Below are 27,247 nucleotides of genomic sequence, written 5' to 3' on the forward strand. Positions count from 1 at the left end.
TAACTAAATCATCCATAGCCTTAGAACTCTGTAAAAAAAAAAATTAAATAAAAAAGATGTAACTAAATTTAAAGAAATTGAAAAATCAGGACCGTAGGTTCTGTCAACCCTTCTGCTGAGAGTCAGAGAAAATACTTAGGGATCGCAGGTGGCACACCAGGTTAAGAGGGGTACCTTTTCAGTTTTTTTTCTCTGACTCCCTCTGCTGGAAGGGAGACACAACCCAGCAGTCTGGACTGATCCTGGTACGTACAGGGAACATCAGTTTTTCTGTACATGAGTTATTCTTGGGTATATGTTAAAAAATTTTTGAAAATAAAGAATTAAAAAAACAAAACAAAACACAATTACTGGCTACTTAAGTATTAATCATATGTGTTGTCCAAAGCAAGAGTAACACTCAGAATATACAATTTACCTGCTGTAATTTTACATGTCATCATGCCCTTTATAACCACAGGTCTGGGGAAAAAAGCCCCACAAAGATTTTTTAATATTCTAATACACAATCTAGCATTTTAATGGCTTGTGAAATCATCAAGTGACATCACTAGTAAATCTCACTTCAGTGTAAGTGAAACCTTGGTCTAATGAAAGGTATCACAATTTACAAACAATAAAGACATTGTAGCACATGAACTTTCGAGATCATAAAGTTCCTTTCTCATAAGTTTATGTACTACACATCTTTTTTGTTGGTCTAATGAAAGGTTGTGCAGCCTACAAAAGACTACAATTTTTCTCCAAGACCAACATGGCTACGAAAAATCTGCCCTGCTTCAGTGTAAGCCCGTGGAACTAGCATCACTTCATGTTCTGCAGCAAATGCATGGGACTGTGCTTATGTTGCTTTGTTTTACTTTTATTTATTGTATTATTGTTTGATTTCATATACTGTTTATTTTTATGTATGTCTTCAAATTTGTACAGTGCTTAGTATTTATGATTAAGCAATTCAAATAAAGAAAGTACATAAATTAGAAAGAGGTTCTTCATTCATCAAAATATCACAAACACTGTAAAATGGTTAAACATTCTCTGCTAGCTCCCAAAGCAAAGGTCACAGTTTTGACTTTTTCTGGAAAAAGTCTATTATTGCATTCATGCACTCATCGGACAGCCACCTCTCTTTAAGGAGCTTGCATTCCTGAGTGTTGACAATATGCAGCTTCTCCTTGTCCATGCCTCGAATCAACTGTTTTGAGAATGCCAGAGACTAGAAAGAAAGTGAAGTGAAAAAAAAATGAGAGGTCAGTAGAAAGAAGGCCCCTGCCCAACCATAGCATGTGGCTATGTATAAAGAATGCTTCAGTGGATATCTAAGGCAGTATTTGCAAAACAAGCACTGACCACTGAAATACAAAAGGAGCTAGGACTGCAGTGGTGAAGTATTCAACATGATCACCAAGATGCATCATTTTGCTACAGTTAACATAGCAATGCTCCAATAGCAGAAACAAGTAGAGCAGTGGCTTATGATTGCTTCCACTAAATATGCTTGATAACCTCCATCCACACACAGTTAGGGCTTCCTTCCACAATAACTTCTGCCAGAAGCACGCAATAGGAAACAGTACATACATACTGTAGTAAAGCTACTTCTGAAGTATTAACTTGTGTCTCAAATACCTGTCAGCTGATGACTGTTATGAGAACTACCCAATGCAAAATTATGTACTGCTCTCTCTAGCCCCAGGACTTTTGTTTTCCTTGTAGAACAGAAAAGTTTCCCCATTATGCCAGTCCAAAAGCCCCCCCCACAACAATCCCTCCTTCTCATTTTATGCAAACATTTCAAATTTCATTACATTTTTATAGTAACTTTCCTGGGATTCTCTCCATTGATCACCTTTGGAATGATTGCTTCAGGGAATCCTAATCCCCTTTCACTGGTTGTAGATATAGAGGATGTTCTGCTCTGAGATTAAACCTCGTCCCTCCCCCCAAATGCTGCTTGAACACTATCTGTGAAATGCACCTATATACTCTGCCAGACTAAACTCTGACGTGGATTACCCATAAGCACAGCGCTGCAGCTAAGCAACAGGACAGGCCACTAACAATGCAGGTTTTTTTAACAATAAAGTTTAATACTGACATTTTTGGGGAGCTTTGCATAATTTTTCAGCCTTGCCCAAACTTCCTTTTGGAAAGTGGTGTCAGGGAAAACCTCAGTCACAAGTCCCCGGTCACACGCTTCCACTGCAGTTAACACTTTGTTGAAAATAAGGATCTCATTAGCCTAAATATAAATGTGAGAGAGAGAAAAAGATTAAAATTTACTTTACACATGAAAAACAGAATATAATCATGGGGAGGGCAATTTTCAAGAGCTATTTACCTAAATTTATTTATTTATTTATTAACTTTTATTTACCGACATTCGTGCAGCACATCATGCCGGTTTACAAAGAACTCAGGTGGGCGATACAATAAAACAATGTACAAAGAATAAAATAAAAGTAAAACCATAACAATGTAACCTTAGAACCAAATACTATTTCTTACAAAAGGACACATTAACCGATCATGATCAGAAAGAGATAAATTAAGCAGTAGGGGGGGATATTGTTTCTTCTATCTAGGGTATCCATGGGTGGTGCGGGGGGAAGCGAGGGAAAACAAAGGATGGGGTGGATAAAGTTCGAACAGGGGGGGCTGGGGAGAAATTAAATTTGGTTTGTGTCGGGATAGGCCTGTCGGAATAGCCATGTTTTGACTCCTTTCTTGAAAATTTGCAGGGATGTCTCTTGGCGTAGGAGGGTGGGGAGGGAGTTCCAGAGGGTGGGGCCAGCGACGGAGAAGGCTCTCTCTCTGGTGTTTATTTATTTATTTATTTATTTTATTTAATTTTATATACCGGCAACCGTTTGCACATCGTGCCGGTTTACAGATAACTTAAAACAAGGATATATATAGGCAAAGCCTTTACAAGGAACATTGTGTAACCTAGAACATAGTAACAGATCAATAACTAAATAAATAGGGGAGGGTGAAGACGGAAACGTGAGGAGAAAATATGTACAGGGAAACAATGAACAAGTGGTATGTACATAGGTTGTGTGCAATATTTGAAAATGCGCAGGGGCAACAGTGAAAGGGGTAAGAAGATATGTACGGTGCTAATAAGAGATAAATTATTGTGTGCATGATAAGTGGGGGGTTTGTGGTTGTCTTGAGGGGATGGGTGTAGGTCCTGTGGTGGGGGGTGTTAGTACTAGTACTAGATGGAGGTTGGGTTAAGGTGTTTATAGGTGGTGAAGGTGATTGGGGGTATGCTTGGAGGAAGAGCCAGGTTTTGAGTTTCTTTTTAAAGGTGGCTGTGGAGGTTTCGGTGCGAAGGTCAAGTGGCATGGAGTTCCACAGGGAAGGGCCTGCGAGGGAAAGGGCCCTATTGGTGGTGGAGATGAGTCTTGTGGATTTTATAGATGGGGGGATAAGAGTTCCACAAAGGGAGGAGCGGGTAGGTCTTGTGGAGGTACGAGGGAGGAAGGGTGGGCTTAACCAGTTGTAGTGTTCATTAGTAATACTTTTGTGGATGAGGGTAAGGGTCTTGTATAGGATGCGTGAATGGATGGGCAGCCAATGGAGATTGATGAGAGTGGGGGTAATGTGGTCTTTCTTCTTGACATTAGAGAGGATGCGTGCAGTAGCGTTTTGAAGGAGTTGGAGAGGTCTGAGGTGGGTGGCAGGGAGTCCAAGTAAGAGTGCGTTACAGTAATCGATTTTTGAAAAAATTAGTGATTGGAGTACTGTGCGGAAGTCATGGAAGTAGAGGAGGGGTTTGAGTTTTTTGAGGGTTTGGAGTTTGAAATAGCAACTGCTAACGATAGATTTGATATATGGTTTGAAGGTTAGTTGGTTGTCAAGTATAACACCCAAGTTTCTTGTGTCGGAGATAAAGTTAAGAGTCTGAAGCGTGGAGGGACAGGGTATGGGTGCATGTTTGGAGGAGATGAGGAGGAGTTCAGTTTTCTGAGGGTTGAGGGCTAAGTGCATGTCGGTGAGAAGTTGGTTAATGGAAGTGAGAATGGTGTCCCATCTATGTAGAGCAGTGAGTACAGTATCTGTGAAAGGAATGAGTATTTGCACATCATCTGCATAGATGAAGTGTGTAATACCAAGGTTAGAAAGGAGGTTTGTGAGGGGGAGCATGTAAATGTTGAATAGCGTGGAAGAGAGGGAGGATCCTTGGGGGACGCCACAGTCGAGATTAACAGGGGGGGATGTGAAATTATCAATGAGGACTGTGTAGGTGCGGTTTTGGAGGAAGGACTTTATCCAGGAGAGGGCAGTACCTGAGATTCCTATACTGGTGAGAGTGTTGATAAGGATGTTATGATTTACAGTATCGAAGGCGGCGGAAATATCTAGCATGGCAATGAGATAGGATTTACCGGCATCCATTCCTTTGATGATGGTGTCTGTGAGGGAAAGGAGTAGGGATTCGGTACTGAGGTGTTTACGAAAGCCATGTTGTGTAGGTGGGAGTATGTTGGATTGTTCTATGTGGTCAGAGAGGCGGGAATTAACTAGTTTCTCAATGATTTTGGAGAGGAAAGGGAGATTGGAGATAGGACGGAGGTTGGATAGGTTGGAAGGATCAAGGGAGGGTTTTTTTAGGATAGGTTTGACCACAGCTTGTTTCAGGGAGTTGGGTACCAGGCCGTGTTCCAGGGAGCAATTCACGATTTTGGAGAGTGAGGTGGCTATTGTTTTAGGAATAGCGAGTAGTAGTTTAGTAGGGATAGTGTCTGAGGGGTGGGAGGAGGGTCTCATCTTTTTTAAAATGTTTTCTATTTCTAGTGTTGAGGAGGGTTCAAAAGAAGTGAGGATGTTAGGTGTGTGTAGGATGGAGGGGGGTTATACTGTTAGTGTTGGGGGAATTTTTGGGGTTGGGGGTAAACTTGGCGGTGATGTTAGCTATTTTGTTCTTAAAGAATAGGGCAATATCATTGCATCGGGTCTGTGTGGAGGGGACTTGGGGTGCAGACATATTAGGTTTGGTAAGATTTGAGACTAGGGTGAACAGTGCTTTTGGGTTGAATTGGAGGTGGTGAATTTTCTTGGCATAGTATTCCTTTTTTGTAGTTTGAATGGCGTTTCTATATGCGTGCATGAGTTGGTAATAAATGGTTTTTGTGGCAGTGGTGGGGTGTTTGCGCCAGTGTCTTTCTGCTGTTCTAAGCTGGATTTTTTGGGTTTTGAGTGTCTGGGTGTACCAGGGTTTTTTAGATGATTTGGTTTGGGTGATTGTTTTTTGAATGGATGGACATAGGTTGTTGGCGATTTTCAGGGTAGTTTCTGTCCAGGTGGATATAGCACTGTCTGCTGACTCTTGGTCAATATGGTTTGTGATGTTGGAGCAAGCCGTGGCCAGGGTATCTATAGGGCAGGTTTTACGGAATTGGAAGGATTTAGGCTGGGTAGGGGGGGAGGTGGGAGGGGTTTGTAGAGAGAGAATTGTGTTGATGATGGAGTGATCAGACCAGGGGACAGGAAGGCATGTAGGGGAGTGGATGATGTTTATGAGTGAATTGGTGAAAATGAGGTCAAGGGTATGACCAGCTTTGTGGGTTGGAGAGTGGATGAGTTGGGTAAGGCCCATTGCGTCTAAGGTTGTGATGAAGGCTTCGCATGTAGGGGATTGTGGGATGGTGTCGACATGCAGGTTAAAGTCGCCAAGGAGTATCGTGGGGATGTCGGGGGAGAGGGAGATGGTGAGGAATTCAATGAGGGGGGAGGGGTCTTTTTCTAGTAGACCAGGAGGGGTATATATGAGGCATATTTGTAGGGATTGCGATTTGAACAGGCCTACTTCATATTGGTTGGGAATATTGCAGGTTTGTGAGGTGAGCTTGAATTCTTTTTTAGCTATGAGGAGTAGGCCCCCTCCTCTTTTCTTTTTTCGGGGGATAGAGAAAATGTCATAGTTTTCGGAAGGTAGTTGGTTAATGAGAGGGGTGTCGCAGGGTTTGAACCAGGTTTCGGTTACTGCAAAGATTTCTGGTTTGGAGTCAGTTAGAATGTCATTGAGAAGGTGTGTTTTTTGTTTAAGGGATTGGGCGTTGATGAGTAGAAGTGAAATGAGGGAGATGGTAAGGGCCTGGGAGGTGGGAGATATAGGGATGGAGGTCAGACGCCTTTTTTGAGTGTTGTGGTGGCTGTAAGAGGGGAGGAATAGTTTGGAAGTGGGTCCGAGTGGGTAAATGGGTGGACGATGGTGAGCGTGTGGGGGCATTATTGGATGGGGGGCTAGAAAACAGTTGTATTGGAAAGCAAAACAAATTGGGATGTGAGGGAACCTTAAGGCAATTAAATAGATTTAAAACAATTGTAGCAGAATAATGCAGATGCATGCACGGTATTACAATGAACAGATTGAGGCAACTTAAACAAACTATTGCACTTGGTGGGAGTAGTGGAGTTGGTGTAGAAGACATGCAATTTCACAGCTGACAGCAATTGGTAAGGGTAATGCAGGAGAATAGCTTAATGTAATATAGCAAACAATTGCAAATTGTAGTTGTAATATAACAACTAGTAGTATTATAACAGTTACAGTTACAAATGGTAGTCAGGCATTTAGATAACGTAGGTTATGAAATGCAGATACTGGACTCACGTTTGATACGCTTGACGTGAAAAGAACACAGTATTCGAAATTTGTAACATGGGGTGGCAGAAGTTTGTGTATAGTCCATGGCCTGTTCTTAGTGTATTCTTGTCTCCAAAGGGCAAGCGTCGGATTTTGACGGGGTGATCTTAGCCTTAGTCACATTACTGGATGCAGTGTAGGAGGAATAGTAGAGCGCTGCACAGGGCGACACGAAGGGGCGAAACAAAGGGGCAGGCCCCTTTGTCGCGCTCCTTCGTGCGCGCGACGCCGGTAGAAGAACATAAGAACATAAGAACATAAGAAAATGCCATACTGGGTCAGACCAAGGGTCCATCAAGCCCAGCATCCTGTTTCCAACAGTGGCCAATCCAGGCCATAAGAACCTGGCAAGTACCCAAAAACTAAGTCTATTCCATGTAACCATTGCTAATGGCAGTGGCTATTCTCTAAGTGAACTTAATAGCAGGTAATGGACTTCTCCTCCAAGAACTTATCCAATCCTTTTTTAAACACAGCTATACTAACTGCACGAACCACATTCTCTGGCAACAAATTCCAGAGTTTAATTGTGCGTTGAGTAAAAAAAGAACTTTCTCCGATTAGTTTTAAATGTGCCCCATGCTAACTTCATGGAGTGTCCCCTAGTCCTTCTACTATCCGAAAGAGTAAATAACCGATTCACATCTACCCGTTCTAGACCTCTCATGATTTTAAACACCTCTATCATATCCCCCCTCAGTCGTCTCTTCTCCAAGCTGAAAAGTCCTAACCTCTTTAGTCTTTCCTCATAGGGGAGTTGTTCCATTCCCCTTATCATTTTGGTAGCCCTTCTCTGTACCTTCTCCATCGCAATTATATCTTTTTTGAGATGCGGCGACCAGAATTGTACACAGTATTCAAGGTGCGGTCTCACCATGGAGTGATACAGAGGCATTATGACATTTTCCGTTTTATTCATCATTCCTTTTCTAATAATTCCCAACATTCTGTTTGCTTTTTTGACTGCCGCAGCACACTGAACCGACGATTTCAATGTGTTATCCACTATGACACCTAGATCTCTTTCTTGGGTTGTAGCACCTAATATGGAACCCAACATCGTGTAATTATAGCATGGGTTATTTTTCCCTATATGCATCACCTTGCACTTATCCACATTAAATTTCATCTGCCATTTGGATGCCCAATTTTCCAGTCTCACAAGGTCTTCCTGCAATTTATCACAATCTGCTTGTGATTTAACTACTCTGCACAATTTTGTGTCATCTGCAAATTTGATTATCTCACTCGTCGTATTTCTTTCCAGATCATTTATAAATATATTGAACAGTAAGGGTCCCAACACAGAACCCTGAGGTACTCCACTGTCCACTCCCTTCCACTGAGAAAATTGCCCATTTAATCCTACTCTCTGTTTCCTGTCTTTTAGCCAGTTTGCAATCCACGAAAGGACATCGCCACCTATCCCATGACTTTTTACTTTTCCTAGAAGCCTCTCATGAGGAACTTTGTCAAACGCCTTCTGAAAATCCAAGTATACTATATCTACCGGTTCACCTTTATCCACATGTTTATTAACTCCTTCAAAAAAGTGAAGCAGATTTGTGAGGCAAGACTTGCCCTGGGTAAAGCCATGCTGACTTTGTTCCATTAAACCATGTCTTTCTATATGTTCTGTGATTTTGATGTTTATAACACTTTCCACTATTTTTCCTGGCACTGAAGTCAGGCTAACCGGTCTGTAGTTTCCCGGATCGCCCCTGGAGCCCTTTTTAAATATTGGGGTTACATTTGCTATCCTCCAGTCTTCAGGTACAATGGATGATTTTAATGATAAGTTACAAATTTTTACTAATAGGTCTGAAATTTCATTTTTTAGTTCCTTCAGAACTCTGGGGTGTATACCATCCGGTCCAGGTGATTTACTACTCTTCAGTTTGTCAATCAGGCCTACCACATCTTCTAGGTTCACCGTGATTTGATTCAGTCCATCTGAATCATTACCCATGAAAACCTCCTCCATTACGGGTACCTCCCCAACATCCTCTTCAGTAAACACCGAAGCAAAGAAATCATTTAATCTTTCCGCGATGGCCTTATCTTCTCTAAGTGCCCCTTTAACCCCTCGATCATCTAACGGTCCAACTGACTCCCTCACAGGCTTTCTGCTTCGGATATATTTAAAAAAGTTTTTACTGTGAGTTTTTGCCTCTACAGCCAACTTCTTTTCAAATTCTCTCTTAGCCTGTCTTATCAATGTCTTACATTTAACTTGCCAATGTTTATGCTTTATCCTATTTTCTTCTGTTGGATCCTTCTTCCAATTTTTGAATGAAGATCTTTTGGCTAAAATAGCTTCTTTCACCTCCCCTTTTAACCATGCCGGTAATCGTTTTGCCTTCTTTCCACCTTTCTTAATGTGTGGAATACATCTGGACTGTGCTTCTAGAATGGTATTTTTTAACAATGACCACGCCTCTTGGACATTTTTTACTTTTGTAGCTGCTCCTTTCAGTTTTTTTCTAACAATTTTTCTCATTTTATCAAAGTTTCCCTTTTGAAAGTTTAGCACGAGAGCCTTGGATTTGCACACTGTTCCTTTTCCAGTCATTAAATCAAATTTGATCATATTATGATCACTATTGCCAAGTGGCCCCACCACCGTTACCTCTCTCACCAAGTCCTGTGCTCCACTGAGAATTAGATCTAAAATTGCTCCCTCTCTCGTCGGTTCCTGAACCAATTGCTCCATAAAGCTATCATTTATTCCATCCAGGAACGTTATCTCTCTAGCGTGACCCGATGATACATTTACCCAGTCTATATTGGGGTAATTGAAGTCTCCCATTATTACTGCACTACCAATTTGGTTAGCTTCCCTAATTTCTCTTAGCCGATTAAATGCCCCTGAGGCGGCGGCTGGTGATGAGGTCACCCCGGCGCCTGGCTCGTGATTGGTGTGAGTGGAATGTGCTGCCTTTAGAGATGGGGTGTGCAGAGTACCTGCATGGGTTGTTCTTGTGGGTCGGTCGGAGGAACGGTAACGAGGCATTTCGTCTAGCCAGGTGTGATTATGTTTGTGTAGGGAATTGTGAATGATGGTGAGGGTTTTGTATTGTGAGCGGAAGGAGATGGGTAACCAATGTAGGTCTTTTAGTATGGGGGTGATGTGTTCCCTTTTTTGTGTGCCTGTTATGATTCTAGCCATGGAGTTTTGTAGAATTTGGAGGGGTTTGATGGTGGTGGCGGGGAGTCCTAGTAATAGGGAATTGCAATAGTCTAGTTTTGTGAGCATTGTGGTCTGTACGACTGTGCGGAAATCGTGGGTGTGGAGGAGGGGTTTGAGTTTTTTTATGATGTTAAGTTTATAGAAACCCCCCTTTCCTTGTACGTACCAGGATCAGTCCAGGACACCTGCGTTGTGACTCCGCACCAGTAGATGGAGACAGACTAAAACTTGTGGGCGGAGCCATATATGCCCCTGTACCAGTCACAGCCCCTCAGTCTTACTCTGTCTCCAGTAGGTGGTGCAGGTCTAGTCACAGCCTCTGAGTGGCCTGAGGACTGATAGTTAGTCAGGGTCTTTGTGGTTTTATTGGTTTCGGTTTATTGCTTTTGTTCATTTAAAAAAAAAAAAGAAAAAAAAAAAGAAAAAGGAAATTTAAAGGTGAGAAGACACAAGAGGAAGCTGTCCATCCTGCCTCCCAGGGGGGTGGGAAGGTTCTGAGGGGACCATCCCCCCCTGGTTGAGGCCGCTGCTGAGGGTCGAGGAGCCGGCCTACCACAGGCAGCAGTGTAGGGGGTGACACCGGGGAGCCCGGTTCACTCACCCCCAACAGAAGCAGACGAAGCAGGAGACTCAGGACTCCGGACAGCGGCAGGTTTGAGTACAAAAAAAAAAAAAAAAAAGATTGTGCTTTTATTTTCTTGTGCGGCTCTCCGTTTCTTCGCCGGGGGGGGGAGTTTTCTCAGCTCGGCGAGGGGCGGGGAGTGTTTTCGGCGGTAGGAATTAATTATTTAATTTCAAATTTGTTAGTTTGCCGCCCGTTCCGCCGCGACCGCGCGGATGCTGAGGGGATCGATTTGCCGCGCTTGCGGCTCGGCGCGCGCGCGGTTTTCATGAGGGGGGATTCGCTCCGCCTGCGTTCCGGGCGGGAGGGACCGTTCGGGACAGACAGGGGGAGGCCGATCCCGGTCGGCACCATCGCCGTCACGCGCTTTGGCCGCTTCTGTCATGCCGGCTGACCCCTTCCCGCTCAGCGCGGGAGCGGCGGCCATCTTGGGGTCAGCCCGCGAAATTGTACGCGATCCGGCAGGGAATCCCGGCATGCCTCCCCGCGTTGTCTCCTCAGCACAGGCCTTTGAGGGGGGGTCCTCCGGGGGGGCTAAGTCCCCGGATGAGGCTAGCAAGGATGGTCCTCCTCTGTTTCGGGGTCCTAGTTTTTGGCCGTTTTCGCGCTCCTATGGCGCAAGGTACTCAAGGGCAAGGCCCGCAGGCGCAAGGAGAAGCATGGCCACTCTAAGGGGGATGGCCCACGGCAGAAGAAATCCGGGTCCTCGTTTTTCGGCCGCTTTCGCGCTCCGACTGCACAAGGTGCTCAAGTACAAGGGCCGCAGACGCAAGGAGAGGCATGGCCACCCTAAGGGGGACGGCCCATGGAAGAAGAAATCCCGGGAGGGCCCAGATTTCTCCCTGGCTCCAGCAACGGGAAGGCGACCACCGAGAAGGGTCCCGCAGGATACGGAGTCTGAGTCCACCTCACAGGATCAGGTGGATCCGCCCGGAGAGCCCCTGAGGGGGGCCGATGGAGCGTCCGGGGACAGTTCTGCCCTGACTGGCCCGGGCAAACCATCACAAACCGGTGATGGGGATGACACTAAGGTGGTTCAGTTTTTACGCAGAGATGAACTGTCCCCGCTTATCCCGGCTATCCTCAACGACCTAGGGGTGGAAGCCCCACCGACAGGTTCGCGCCCTGGAGCGAACATGGACCCAGTCCTGCTGGGGCTCACTGGTCCAGCGGTGACCTTCACATTCCGTTTCTCGGCGTCAGTCATATTGTTTCAGGAATGGGATACTCCGGAGCTGGGTCTGTAGGGGACCAAGGCAATGGACAAGCTTTATCCGCTGCCAGAGGACGTACTGGAGCTTCTACGGCTTCCGAAGGTAGATTCGGCAGTGTTGGCAGTAACAAAGAGGTCAATCTTCGAGGTTTCAGCGTGAAGGGGTCCGAGCTGCCCTCTGTAGTAACTACGCCAGGCGGGCTAGTTTGCGTCGGGCCCAAATTCTACAGGCGACTGCAGATCTTTCGGCTCAAGAGGCCACGCCGGCGGATCGTCTGGGGCTGCCATCGCCTATAGTGCGGATGATTTCTATGATCTACTGCGTACTTCGGCTAATTCCATGGTCGCTGCTTTCGGCTCACCCATTGGTTTTGGCTTCGCAACGGGGCAGCGGATGGATCCTCCAAGGCTCTCCTTGGGGCACGGCCCTTCAGGGGAAAGCTGTTGTTCGGTAAAGAGTTGGATGCTGGAGGTTTTTCCCTGGGTGAGAACCGGGTTTTCAAGCTCCCAGAAGACAGGTCCGGAACTCGGTCCTCCTATTCTGCTACGTCCCGTTTCCACGGTAGCAAGAGATCTCGTCCCCAGAGGTCCTCTGGGCCTTCTTATCGCTCGACGTCTTCACTGGCCTCCCCGTGGCCGCAGTCCTTCCGGGGGAAGCGTTACGGCAGCCAGGGAGGAACCCCGTCCGGCACGGGGCCCAAGACCTCGCAATGAGATACTGCTGGGCCATTCCTTAAGGCAGCCATAGCCCTTCGTTCCAAACGTAGGGGTGAGGTTGACTTTGCTTTTCATGGACTGGGCCAAAATAACGTCCGCCCTGTGGGTCCTCAACTTATTGCAGCACAGTTCCGAGTTACGTTTTGCACGAACTCCACCGGATAATTTCCTGATGTCGCTCTGCACAGATCCAAGGAAAACGGGGGCGGTGCACCGCACCCTCCAGCGCCTAGAGACCTTAGGAGCAGTCCTCCCCGTACCTCCCAATCAGCGAGGCACAGGTCGTTGTTCCATTTACTTCATTGTCCCGAGGAAGGACGGCACGTCCCGGCCCATTTTGGTTCTCAAAGGGGTAATCAAATGGCAACGTCCCTCGGACTTGGCCCGAATCAGCCAATCGTCCAAGTAGGGGTGTACCAGGAACCCTTCCAGTCGAAGTTGTATCCGCTACGACTACCATTACCTTCGTACACGTGCAAGGAGCCGTGGCGAGTCCGAAGGGGAGAACCCGGAATTGGTAGTGCCTGCCTAAGATGCACAATCTGAGGAGCCGCTGGAAAAACGGTGGGATGCCGACATGGAGGTACGCCTCTGTGAGATCCAAGGAGGCTAGGATTTCGCCTGGACGCACCGCGGCAATCACTGGCCGAATCGTTTCCATCTTGAAGGTTGGACCGCGCAGGCTTCGTGCACGCAAGCTTCAGCCTAAAGTGCGTCGATTATGGAGTCTTTAGCTGCCGCTGGTTGCGATTCTCTGACGGTTCTGGGGTCTATGGCGTCCACCCTGGCGTTGGTTCCTTGGGCTTTGCTCATCTACGCCCAGACGTTTTCACCTACCGCTTCCGCTCACGGCCCGGACGAGGGCCAGTCTTCACTGGTGGCTCGATTTGGACCATCTCACTTGCGGTATATCCCGGCTGGTTCCCAACCGGACAGTGGTGACGACGGATACCAGCCTCTCCGGTTGGGCAGCGGTCTGCCTAAGCAAGTCAGTGCAGGGCCGGTGGTCCTCCGGCCAGTCGCAGTGGTCCATCAACCGTCTGGAAACCTGAGCGTTACGCCTGGCCCGGCAGGCCTCCCTCCCTGTGGTCCCCCCCCCCCCGTGGTCCGGGGGAAGGCGGTCCGCGTGTTGTCGGACAATGCAACAGCGGTATCGTACATCGATCGCCAAGGGGGGACAAGGAGTCCACTAGTGGTGGAGGAGGCGCACCTGCTGATGAGCTGGGCAGAGCGCCATCTCGGCTCCATCGCCACGTCCCACATTGCCATCTCGGCTCCATCGCCGCGTCCCACATTGCCGGGGTCGACAATGTCCAACCGGACTTCCTCATCCGCCACCATCTAGATCCCGGGGAATGGGAGTTGGCGGACGATGTTTTTCCGTGGGGGGCTGCCCCACATGGACCTGATGGCCACATGGAACAACGCGAAGGCTCCGTGTTTCTACAGTCGGCGTCGAAAACGGGGAGCAGAAGGCGTCGACGCGCTGGTCCTTCCTTGGCCGACGGTTTTTGCCCCTGTACAGGTTTTCCCCGTGGTTGATGGTCGGCAAGTTTCTGCGGCGCATAGATTGCACCCGTTCCATGTGCTCATGGGGGCACCGGAGTGGCCACGTCGTCCGTGGCTCGCAGGTTTCATCCAGTTGTCGGTGACGTCTCCTATTCGTCTCCATGGGTTCGCGGGGCTCCTACATCAGGACCCGGGCTGCCTGGAGGTGGCGGATCACGTCTATCTCGCGGCATGGGTTTTGAGAGGAGTCGCCCGAGGAGAAAAGGTTACTCAGATGCAGTGATAGCCTCGTTGCTGTGGTACAGGACGCGGTCTACGTCTCTGGCTTCTGTCTGGGTCTGGGCGGTTTTTGAGGATTGGTGCGTGCAGCGAGCGATGGATTCATTTTCTGCTTCAGTCGCAGAGATTCTAACGTTTCTTCAAGCCGGTCTGGTCAAAGGCTTGCCGTGCAGTTTGCTACTGGTCCAGGTGGCGGCGCTTGCACGTTTGCGGGGTAAGGTCCGGGGAGCCTTCTTGGCTCTTCCTCCGGATATCTCCCGTTTTCTTCGGGGGGCTGAACGTCTCCGTCCTCCATTGCGTCCACCTTGTCCGTCTTGGAACTTCTACTGGGTTCTTCCGCCCTAGGCTCGGCTCCGTTGGCGCCATTGAAGCGCGCAACTCCGAAGGCCCTTCCTTTGAAGACGGGCGGAGTTGCGGGCGCTGTCCTGTAGGGAACCGTTCTTGCGGATTTCCGATCCTGGAGGGTCCTGGCGGCCGATCCTTTTCTTCCTTCCTAAGGTTGGGTCGTCTTTTCACGTGAATTAGTCAGTGGAGTTAACGGCGTTTTCGGGTCGGGGAGTCCTCTGATCCCCAGTCGGTAGCTGGACGTGCGGAGGTCTCTTCTTCATTTAGAGGTTACTAATCCGTTCCGGGTAACCGACCATCTGTTCGTTTTGTTCTCGGGGCCAAAGAAATGGGCCGCTGCGTTCCGCCCGACGTTCGTGCGTTGGCTTAAGGAAGCCATTGGCTCCAGGCCGCATCCTGGGCGGAAGCTTCTCAGGTATCGCCTCAAGAGATTGGCAGGGCGGCTGCCTGGAGGTCGATGCATACCTTTATCAGGCATTATCGGTTGGATGTCCGGGCTCCCGATTCCGGGGGATTTGGAGAGAGGGTACTCCGAGCGGGCCTCTCTGCTTCCCACCCTAGGTAACTTTTGCTCTGGTACATCCCAGGTGTCCTGGACTGATCCTGGTACGTACAGGGAAAGGAAAATTAGTTTCTTACCTGATAATTTTCGTTCCTGTAGTACCAAGGATCAGTCCAGGATCCCGCCCGCAGAGCTTCGCCACAGTAACGGAGAGTCCGCTCATAATTGTTCTTAGTCCTGCTGATCGCTTGTTTAGCTCTCCCGGTTGGGGAGTCCGGTTAGGAGTTTGCTGCTAAGTTTTGGGTTAGTAGTGAATTTTCTAGCCAGTTTTGTTGATTGGTTGCATTGCTACTTTGACATTACGTATTACTGAGGGGCTGTGACTGCTACTGGGGCACATATGGCTCCGCCCACAAGTTTTAGTCTGTCTCCATCTACTGGTGCGGAGTCACAACCCAGGTGTCCTGGACTGATCCTTGGTACTACAGGAACGAAAATTATCAGGTAAGAAACTAATTTTCCTTTAGTAGATTTTTGATGTGGGGTTTGAAACTTAGGTGTTGGTCTATGTAGACTCCCAGATCTCTTACAAACTGGGTCTGAGGGGTGGCTGTGGTTGTATTTTGAGGAGTGTTCTGTCGCATGGGGAGAGTGAAACGTTCAGGCTGCTTAGAGATGACGAGTAATTCTGTTTTTGACGAGTTTAGAGCAAGATGGAGTTCGGATAGTGAGGCGCTTATGGTGGCGAGGCAAGATTCCCAGCGTTGCAGAGGTTCTTTTATGGATCCCTGAAACGGGATGAGAATCTGCACGTAATCTGCATACAGGAAGAATTTCAGGCCTAGTTTGGAGAGGAGGTGGCATAGGGGTATGAGATAAATATTAAATAGGGTGGAGGATAAGGATGATCCTTGGGGTACGCCTTGCGTGATAGGTATGTGTGAGGATTCGTGCTTGTCGATTTTTACTAGATACTCTGTGTGTGAGGTAGGAGGAGAGCCATGAAAGGGCTGTGTCGGCGATACCTATTTCTGTTAGGCGGGTCATTAGTATCTGATGGTTGACAGTATCGTAAGCAGCTGAGATGTCTAGTAGGGCAAGTAGGTACGAGTTTCCGTGGTCCATACCTTTAAGTATGGTGTCTGTCATGGCTAGTAGTAAGGTTTCGGTGCTTCGGTCTTTACGGAAACCGAACTGTTGAGTGTGGAGGACATTGTGGTCTTCTAAAAACTCCGTTAGTTGTTTGTTAATAACCCTCTCTAGGACTTTGGATAAGAATGGGAGATTGGAAATTGGACGGTAATTGGCAGGGTCTGTGGGGTCGAGAGTGGGTTTCTTCAGGAGGGGCTTGACTATGGCCAGTTTGAGTGGGTCTGGGACACTGCCTGCAGTAATAGAGCAGTTGATAAAGTCCTTAATATGTTTGGTGATGGCGGGGGTGATGGAGAGGAGGGTTTTTGAAGGAATGGTGTCTGAAGAGTGTGTGGATGGTTTCATCTTTTTTAGTATAGTTTCTACTTCTATGTTGGTGGTGAGGTTGAATGTTTTAAGGGTGATCTTTTTGTAAATAAATAGACTATCTGAAAATTGCTCATCCTGTACTTGGGGAAAGGTATGTGTGGGGAACAACATGTACCGGTAAAGGAAGTGGAATCAAAGCAGAGTTAGGTCAGGGGAAGTAACAATGCATATAGTTTTGCATTTTAAAAATTATGTTTTGTTTTTTTCTGGGAAAAGGGGTCCATAGCAATAACAAGTATGAATCTCTACAGATACCTTTTTCCCTAGGCAATTTTCAAATGGAAAGTATATGCATATTTTCCCTTTGAGAACTGGTGCAATATCCATGGGGAAAAGTACCCTCAGATTTTGCAACTACTCATATAAGTTTTGAAAGTTGTCCACTAAGTTAACATCTACTGGGGGGATGGGGGGAGGTCGGGGGGCTGCGCTCCAATACTAGGCTGATATGTGGAAGCCTACAACAAGATAGTGAAGCACAAGAGCCAAGTGAGACCTTACCCCTCTGAATCCTCACAGGATCCTCAGCTGGTTCAACCAATGACTGAGAAATCTGTTAGTACCAGCACTTTGCCGGAGGTGAAAACATTCAGTGTGAGGCTAGGTGATGGAGCAACCGCCCCTATCAAGACAGTGTGTCGCTAAGCCCAGGGGATCGTGTAGTCCCTCTAAAGCCCGGAGCAAGCAGCCTTCTCAAAGTTGCTGGTGCTACAGAGAAGAAAGGTTCTCCAAGGACAAGCACTACCGCCAGATCTATGCCAAGAGTTCTCCAAGGACAAGCACTACCGCCAGATCTACGCCAAGAGACCTGCCATCTAACTTTTAAGAAAAATCTAAAAACGTGGCTTTTCAGGCAAACATATACAGAATCACAAGTTTACTTAGACACCGGCCAAAAGAAAAATAGCTCAACACCAGATCCAGTTTCACCTTTACCCCCCTTCAAGACTCAACTACGTCGGATCTGAACTTCTCACCTTAAAGACTTCTTAAAGACTTCTTAAAGACTTCTTCTCTGATTCATCTGTCTTCCTTAACTCATGGATTTCTCGCATACTTTGCACATCAACATGGTCTGTGTACCCTCAAATCTCAATTTAGTCTACCCTTTAATTTTTTTCTAGATATTTATTCTCGCTATAATCATGCCGAGCATTCACCTACGTCCTGTTGACGAGTTACTATTATTATTATTATTATTATCTATGTAATATTTAATTTAATCTATTATTAATATCCATATGTTATAGGTTATATGCTAAATGCAATATGTTATACGTTATATGTTAAGAAACGCTGTTCCATGTAACGCCTTTTGTGCGAAAGTTTTGTTATATGTAAACCGACCTGATTCGATACTTGTATTGAGAATGTCGGTATATAAAAATCCGAAATAAATAAATAAATAAATAAATAAGCAGGATGGTAGTCCTCACACATGGGTGACATCATCCGATGGAGCCCGGCATGGAAAACTTGTCAAAGTTTTTGAAACACACAGAGCATGCCCAGCCTGCCGCTACCCATGCATCCACGTGGGGTCCCTCTTCAGACTCTTCTTTTCCGCGAAGCTGTTGCCTCACGGTTGCGAAGCTCATACTCTTGGCAGTTTTTTGCTTTTTTGGAAATGTTTTTCCCTGTCGATAGCACTACCAAATTAGTCATGCTGCATTGGAAACGTCCTCCGGACGTTGCAAGGCGGAGCTTATCAAAGCTGTTACAGAGCTTAGCTCTGTGCGGCTGTGCATGTGTTCCCGTGCAGGAAGGCAGTTTCTCCTCAGTCTGTTCCTTCCGTGAGCACGAACGCATGCGGAGCTCTCTCTCTCCTCGGTAAGGAACTCGCAACGTAAAAAAAAAAATTGTAAACAAATAAATTTGGAGAAGATCACCATCTTGCAGGTATGCCCCGACTTTCGGGCTTTAAGCCCTGCGCATATGGAAAAGTTATGTCCATAACGGATAGACACTCTGCCTGTTGTGTGTGCCTGGGCCCCAACCACGATCAGGCGATACGCAAACACTGTGGCCACATGTTGCCTAGGGCCCAATTCCTCAGATGCAAAAAATTGAAAACTTAAGGCTTGCAGCCAAGGGCTCGTATTTCCCCCCTTCAGAGGCCCACTCCTCATGGGAACTGGCGCCGAAACAGGCCCACAAAGAAAAATGGGCAGCGTCCCTAGGGTCCCAGGGCTCTAATAAACAGGGCAACAAATCAAAATCAAACTTAGCTATTGAGACACACCTCAACATAAGGACTGCGATTCGCATCATGAGTCTTGATGTGGGCGTCGGCCGCCCGAAGCGCCGGCGCAGACACTGGGGCTTTCGATGCCCGCCGGTGCCAACACAAGCAACACCACGCATACCTCATCAACGCAAGCACAAGAGACTTTGATGTGCCGACCGACTCAAGAACCATCGACACATACCACGATGCAATCTTTGATGCATGTGCGGGGAAACAGCCTCGTCAATCAACAAAAACCAGCGCAATGTCCTGTCGCCCGAGGGCTTCGCGATGGTGAAGGAGGAGACAATATCCCCACCGATCACTCGGTGGTTCCTCAGCCTCAGCAACATACATCTCGGCAAAGGGGCCCATTGTCAGCACAGAGGGCAAACGAGGAGTTCAATGACGTGTCCTCCCGTTCCGACTACCAAGAAACTTCATCTTCATCATTCTTGCAGGTCTACTCAGATCTCCCATCGGCTTCCTGATGGTATCGCTCCTCCACACAGCTCCAGGAACCCTTACACAAGAGGATCAGGTCTCTAGGAGACGAACACCCTCAACCGTAATGCCCACAGGCCCCAGATTCTAATATACTTCTAGCAGCAGTGCCACATAAGCGGTGACTGAGTCAGCTGCCTAGTCTCCCCAGTACCAGATATTGTGCAACAAGCCATAACACTCAGATCTCTGCTGCCCTCACAATTTTCTTCTCCCCCCTCCAGATGGACTACTCCTATCCACAACCGAGCCCACTTAGCCCGCATCTCTCTCCGGCACCATCGAGCGGTAACTCTCCCTGTCTCTCACCGAGGGGAGACTCACCGGTACCAAGAGAATCACCAGGGGACGGGGATACTTCACCCTTCCCCCAGCTTTCGCCAAAGTTATCCCCTCAACCGGACTCTCTGCCTTCCTCACCGGGATCTTCCACGGGATATACTTCTGACCCTGCAGAAGAACCTCAGGAACCCTACTCCTCACAGAGGTTCTGTCATATCCCAAGTTCATTGAAAAAGTGGGCTCTACCCTGCACACTGAGATCCACAAGCTCCCATATCCAAGAGCAAAAACTTTGGTCATTCTAAAGATTTTTGAACTTCCGGCAGAACTGACGGCTCTCCCATCCCATCAGGTGCTGGATGAAGTCCTGGAGAAATCTTGGGAAACACTGTTAACAATGACACCGGTTTCCCGTAAGACAGACTTGAAGTTCTGCATGAAACAATCGCCACTCTACACCCCCCACAACTACCACATGCATCTATAGTGGTCGAGTCATGAAACGTGCAAAAAAGACAAGATTACACTCCAACACGCCACCGGGAAAAGACCATCGCTACCTGGATGAGTTTGCGAGAAGATCTTTCCAATCTGCCATGTTAGGTGCTAGAATCCATCAGCACCAATTCTACATTGTTCAATACCTGTATGAATGCCTACAATTGATAAAGGGCCTCATTCCAGATTCCGGTCCCTCAGTTGCCCCTTCACAACCCATACAAGACATGGAGGAAGTTATACACCATCTCCTGCGCACAATATATGAAGCATTCAAGACATCATCCAGAGCACTGGCATCCGCGATCGCTGCATGACGCTTGGCATGGCTATGAGCCAGTGCAATTTGTGAAGATGTTCATGAGAAGCTAGCCAACCTCCCCTGCAAAGGACATAATTTGGTAGCAGGTTACAGGAAATGGTATCCCAATTAAAAGAACAAAATGTGGTAATACAATCCCTAACCAACCCGATGGACCAGACCGCATTCACCCAACAGTACTTCTCTCCTGTTGTGTCCATCAGTCGCAGACTGCTACAACTGCTCTGCCTTACCTCTTTCTCCCCTCTCTCTCTCTCTTTGGGCAAGATGACTGCCTCCAGTGCCGAATGCAGAGAGCCTCAGCGTTTCCAAACCAGCATGGGCATCCCCATCCGCCATGCTCACTCCCGTGGCCTCCTAGGGTGTGAGCGTGCACATCTCCTATGCTCAAATACACGTCATGGCGGGAACCTCGGGGGCAGCCCCACCGCATGACGTCAGCACCTCCGGGTATATCTAGCCTCCGCTACCACCTTGAGTTAGCAAAGACTTCGCTTCACTATCGGTTTGTTCCTCTAATATCGCCAATTGCATATTAACGCTAGATTTGAACCGCTTGACAGTTTTTCAACTGACATATAAGCCTTAATTAACACGTAGTATTTTCTTATTAAAATATGTTACCACATGAATAATTTGTAATCTATACCAATTATAGTTTTTTTTCTTATTGTGCCTTTCTGTAAACCGTTGTGATGGTGAATTAACTTGACGGTATAGAAGAGTTTTAAAATAAATAAACAAAACACTATTCTGACTGCTCTAAGCTGCATGCTTAGATGCCGCTTTCACTCTAAGGGCCTCGCTCCAGTAAGAAGCTCTTGGCACCCGCTCCTCGGGGGTCTTGCTTCCAACTTCTCTTCGGGGTTCCTCACTAAGACAACCGCTCCTCGGGAGTCTCTCTCTCTATTCTACATTTCAGGATATTGGACCATTGGGTACTCGCTCCGAGGGCCTATCCACCTTTATATCCGGCACCACGGACCTTCGGTCCCACCATTCTACTGCCAGGAAGACACCTTCATTCTGTGAGTACCTCTACGATCCGGCGCTCCAACTGTACCCACCAGCCGCAACGTTACCCGCACTGCGGGCTCCCACCTATCATAAACATCTGGGTGAGACTATACTTCTGGGCCTGTTGAACATACTGGCAACCTCGTGGATCAGTGCCTTACCTTCCTGCTTTCACCAAGGGTGAAATTGCATTGCGACCAAGGGTCCACAATGCCACAAACACAACATCTCCATTCCATAGACAACCATATCAGAGCCGGCCTTAACGGGCCTACCTTCCGTACTGTCCTCCCACCTTTCCGCAACGCCAGCAATCGCAACAGCGACGGGGCAGACCCAGATCCCAGTGACAACAGGGACAGCAACCCCCCGTCAACTCGATAGCCCCACAGACCTTTTGAGCTTCATGGGGTCACCACCCCCTGCTGCAGTGGGAGGGAGGATATCTTCTTTCTACAACGCCTGGTCAAGAATCATGACCAATCGTTGGGTTTTGGAGATCATCCACCATGGTTATCAACTACATTTTGCGGCACCACAATTTCAAATCCTGAGCCCCCCTACCCGGCCACTCAACCATTGGGAGAGTGCGAAATAACCCTCTACAGTTAGCGGATGAAATCACCACTCTTCAACTTCAGAACACAATCCAACTTCTGCCCAAATCTCTTTGGAATATGGGCTTCTACTCCTCCTATTTCCTAATTCCCAGAAATTGTGGAGGCTTCGACTGATCTTGGATCTACGAGAGAGTTAAACAAGTTTCTGGTCTGAGAAAAGTTCAAGATGGTTTCCCTCGAGACCATTCTCTCTCTTCTGCAACCCAACGATTGGATGTGCTCCCTGGACCTGAAGGATGCCTATGTGCACATCCCAATGCACCCTTCCTCATGGCGATACCTGTGCTTCCAATTCAATGGCCAGCACTACCAATACAAGGTTCTCCCCTTTGGCCTGTCGGCCGTCCCCCGTGTTTACACAAAGTGCATGGCAGTGGTGGTGGCCCACCTCAGGAATCAAAGAATTCTGTTGTTTCCTTACCTCAATGACTGGATTCTAGTAGCCTCGGAGCCATGGACTCTACAATGCCATCTCCTTCAAACCAAACCTGTCTCCAGGAAGCGGGACTGATCATCAACTACAAGAAATCGAGCCTTCAACCCTCACAAAACCTACAGTTTATTGGTGCGCGACTCAGCACATCCCAGAGACTGGAGCTTTGCTGGCTGGCAAAAGAACTTCACTTCACCTCAAAAACCATCCGCCCATCATATACTCACAGTCTTGGGTCATATGGCGGCGGACACTCACACTGTTCCTCACACCCAGCTGAACATGTGTCTGCTTCAATGGTCGCAATTCTGTCACCCGCCATCCTGAATAGTCTCACTGACTCAAGAAATGGTCAAGGACTTGGACTGGTGGCTAAGAACCCATACACTCACCAGGGGTGCGCTGTTCCACCCGCTACCCCACAATACAGTCTTCACGATAGATGCATCCCACAAAGGGTGGGTTTCCCATCCAGACCATCTACCAAATCAACCTCTTCGCGTTGAGGGCTATCAGGAATGCCCTTTGGACTTTTGTCACTCACTTACAAGGGAAGAGGGTAATGCTATATACAGACAACCAAGTAGCCATGTTCTACATCAACAAACAAGGAGGGACCGGTTCATGGAGCCTCTGCAGAGAAATGATCCTCATTTTAGAATGGGCAGCCCACCATTCAATCCTTCTACAAGCAACGTACCTACCGGGAATAGACAATCGAGCGGACAGGTTGAGCCAAATATTCCACCCTCACGAGTGGTCGCTACACCAACAGATGGCAGACTATCTTTAGCCAGTGGGGGATTCTGACATTAGACTTCTTTGCCACAGAGCAGAACAGGAAGGTGCCATGGTTCTACGCTGTATTTCCTAGTCCGCACAGCGCAAGATGCTTTTCTACTTCCTTGGTCGTAGGGACTGCTGTATGCCTTTCCTCCGATTCCGCACCTTATTTGCACGATTCAGAAGTGCATACAGGATGTAGCAAACCTAATTTTAATTGCTGCAGCGTATGCTTATCTGCTCCATTTGTCGATCGAGCCACCCATCCCGCTGGACTACAGGAGCGACCTACTATCCCAAGAAGAGGGCTCCCTCCTGCACCTGATGCAGAGTTCGCTACATCTGACAGCGTGGAGATTGTACACTGCCTGGAGGGTGATGCTGTTTTCGATGGCACATGACCAAGTGTGGACCGCCTCCTGACAGAGGGAGAAGGACCCCGTTCCCCCTTGCTTGTTCAGTTACCACATAGCAACCTGACTGTTGGTCTGAACCAAAACCACTTTAAGGAGCTGCTCTCGGAACACCTTCCGAGGGTAGACAACTCCTTAGCGGATGCCTTGAGCCAGGCGTTCAGGCCTCACGAGTGGTCCCTCAATCAAGAGGTAGTGAACCAGATCTTTCGCTCCTGGGGGACACTGGACATAGAACTCTTCGCCTCCTTGGAAAACAGGAAAGTGCCTCCACATCTGCTCCCTCAGCCAGAGGGGGGGGGGGGGAGGGGTCAATGGTAGATGCTCTCTCGATTCACTGGGGTTGCTGTACACTTACATTCCCCCTTCCTCTCATATTGAAAATGCTCCAGAAGTTATAGCAGGATCAGGGTTCCATGATCCTGATCGCCCCCCTCTGGCACCATCAGGTTTGGTTCACCTGGCCTTGCGCCCCCCCCTCCCACCCCCACCCCCGATCCGATTGGGGATGACTCCGGACCTAATCACCCAGAATCAGGGCAGGCTCCGCCACCCCAACCTGCAAGCCCTGGCTCTTACAGCTTGGCTGTTGACCAGGTGACTGTGCAGGCCCTCAGCCTTTCAGAAGGGGTGTCACGTGTTATTCTGGTGTCCAGAAAACCTTCTACCAGAAAATCTTATAATCTAAAGTGGAAAAGGTTCTCATCTTGGTGCGAGGGATGCAGTCTGGATCCCTTCTCTTGCTCCCCTCCCACACTCTTAGACTACCTGTTGTCCCTCTCAGAATCTGGTGTACAGACCACTTCAGTATTTTAATGCTTACTGTTGTATGTGCAATATTTTTATGTATGTAAACTTTATCATCAACTCTGGATGAACTGTTATAGGAAGCTGCAGAATACAATAAATTTTAAATAAATTACTTTTTAAATTTCTCCTACAGTAGATTTTTGTTCAGATTTATTTATTTAAAGTATTTGTTGCCCGCTCCTCTAAAAAACAAAAAAACCATACATAATTCAAGTAAAACATACAATATAAATATATATGCCATAGATCCTTAGAGACAAGAGACGCAACTTGTATGTAATTCAGTTAAGGCGAAATGAATACAATATTACAAAGTCATCTGCAAAATAGTATAAATTGGAGCTTAACCAACAAAGGCAAAGGCGTTGTTAAATAAATGAGTTTTTAAAAGCTTGGTGTCCTTCATAAACCATATACTGAAAGGTAATAGATTCCAGAGTGGGGCCAAAAATGGAGAGCGAGTGCACGCGAGTCTCAATCGAGCCATCTTTGAAGAGGGAATATCAAGTAAGCACTGGCTGGAAGAATGGAAAGCATGAACTGGGGTGTGAATTCGCAACACTGAACATTGCCCCCATAGGAGTGTCACACTTTGCATAGAACTTTGAATCTGAGAAGATGTTTGAATTTGAAGGGACACTGAAGATTCCAAAGCCATTATAGCTTCCCAAATGTTCTCTAAATTAACCACTTTGGGTTTAATCACAACTACTTAATTCGCCATGAGAGTCCAATCTAAGGTCAGCAAGCTTAATACGCCCCTCTATAAGCTGACTTTTCTCCCTCTGTACCTTAGGATCCAATTCACTAGAGAGAAATCTGTACTCCTGTAGAAATGACTGTAACTTCATCCCCTTATCTCTGGTTTCTGCTCCAGGAAAGATCTGCACAAGTAGTGGAGCTGCTGCTGCTCCTTCAGCCACATTTTGCCCTGAAGCAAGTATGGGGAAAGAAACTGCTCTTTTCAGTTTCAGCGCATCAGTAGGTGCCTGAGAGCCTGCCTCAATGTGCTGCTGGGCTGGATCCATTGGAGTAGCTCTCTGCTCAGGGCTAAATGTTGTTTCCATTGCTGGGAGGCCACATGGTTCTCCTACACCACCCCCTAAGGCATTACTGCAATCCAAGGCACAACAATAAAACGCTCAATGGTAGCTGTTGGCATCATCAAATCTGAGGTTAGGTAAGTTTGCACTTTACCTTTATGTTTCACCATCAAGAGTTCATGAAAAAAAGGTCAGTTTGCGAGAGCCAACTCAGCGTGCATCTCCATCCTGCTCTTCCCCCAACCTAATTTACAGAATTTCCAAATACCAGGTAACCATGCTTATTGCAGTATTAGGTGGGAGACAAGTTGAAAAGAAAATGCAGCAGTGCACAAACCTTTAGAGAAACAAAACAATTCCCTCTATTTCAGCTGCTCAGATAAGCTAACTACAACAGTTGGCTATAGAAAGCAGCACAGGAACTCAAAATAATCCCGTGTGTGTGTTTTAGCCACTGGCTTCCTCTAATAGACTTGTGTGTTGCCTCTTCTCTTTTGGGGCTTTACAAGATAATACACATACAGTAGAATTACAGGAGTTTGGAATGAAACAAGCACTCTTACCTTGGCAAAGCCCATTATTCTAGGAAAGAGGAAACTAGAGCATCCTTCTGGACTCTGGGCCAGCTGGCTAAAAGGAGTTTGAAATGTGGCCTGTATTCAACACAAGAGATGTTTAAACAATTACACTTAGTACACAGAAGTATGAAATCTAAAGCCTCAGATCTGAATCTCACTACCTCTAGTTCAGTATGTATAGATGGCCAGATCTTCAAGTAACACCTCATGCAGTTATTCCCAAACTTGTCCTACTGATCTCACATAGGCAGTTGGATTTTCAGGATATCCACAATGAATATGCATGACAGAAACTTGCATGTACTGAGTTTTAAATCTACAGCTAATATATCCCTTGCATATTCATTGGAATATCCTAAAAACCCAACTGGCTATGAGATAACAAGGCCAGGTTTGGGAACAACTGAGTGTAAAAAAGGCTGTTAAAGTGCAGTAATGAATACTGATAACTCCATTGTTTTTCTAAGTAATAAATGATAGAAATGTATTTTTACAAATGTAATCTAAACAAGTATGAATAAATTAGTTTTTACCTGATAATGTCCTTAAATCCAGTCAGACCAGTCCAGACGAATATATTATGTTCACCAACAAGCAGATGGAGACACAGATCAACACGTTTGCCGACATCAGCCCTTATATGCATGAATGCTGACCTCAACCTGCAAGTATTATCTCTAACAAACTAAGGACTGGATTTACTAAGCTGCATTCACATCCAAGCATTAATTCTTCAAAAAGGAATGTAAGGACAACCAATTTGTTGGCTTACCAGAACCAAAAACCAACTGGAACTCTGACCATGAAGCTGTGTAAATTCTAGAGGAAGACACTACAGCTTTTGCTGGAAAGAGCCTACCAGTTTCCACATACACTGCGCAATGACATTTTAGTTAATATTCTGCTTTTTGACACTTAAAAGTGGATTATATTCAGGTACTATAGGTAACCAATGTGTTACTGAAGCCTTAGTAGCCACCTTAGCTTTTCTAACACTACTGCACAACAGGAAAAGATTAGCTGACCTCCTGAAAGCAAATGTAACTTTGAGATATCACAAAAACTCTCCTGACATCCAAAACTGCAAAGTAAAGAATTCTACCAATATCAAACATTTTCTAAATAAAGGCAAACAGACAGCCTGAATCAAGGAAGTCCATA

The 27,247-nt window shown here is 46.9% G+C and overlaps 1 protein-coding gene across 3 annotated transcripts in view; it reads right to left on the reverse strand.

The window, feature by feature from the left end:
* Positions 1-973: 973 nt before the first annotated feature.
* The window catches only part of LOC115082086 (enoyl-CoA delta isomerase 2, mitochondrial-like), a 175,904-nt gene continuing 149,630 nt past the window's right edge, over positions 974-27,247 (reverse strand). For all 3 annotated transcript variants that reach the window (XM_029586353.1, XM_029586351.1, XM_029586352.1), the window contains 3 exons: positions 26,072-26,161; positions 2,099-2,242; positions 974-1,216 (listed from right to left, as the gene is read on the reverse strand). In XM_029586353.1, coding sequence (XP_029442213.1) covers positions 1,061-1,216; positions 2,099-2,242; positions 26,072-26,161 — 390 coding nt within the window. In that variant the 3' untranslated portion in view covers positions 974-1,060. The remainder of the gene's footprint in view (positions 1,217-2,098; positions 2,243-26,071; positions 26,162-27,247) is intronic.

This window comes from Rhinatrema bivittatum, unplaced genomic scaffold, assembly GCF_901001135.1.
Source record: "Rhinatrema bivittatum unplaced genomic scaffold, aRhiBiv1.1, whole genome shotgun sequence".
In the NCBI taxonomy this organism is placed as follows: Eukaryota; Metazoa; Chordata; class Amphibia; order Gymnophiona; family Rhinatrematidae; genus Rhinatrema; species Rhinatrema bivittatum.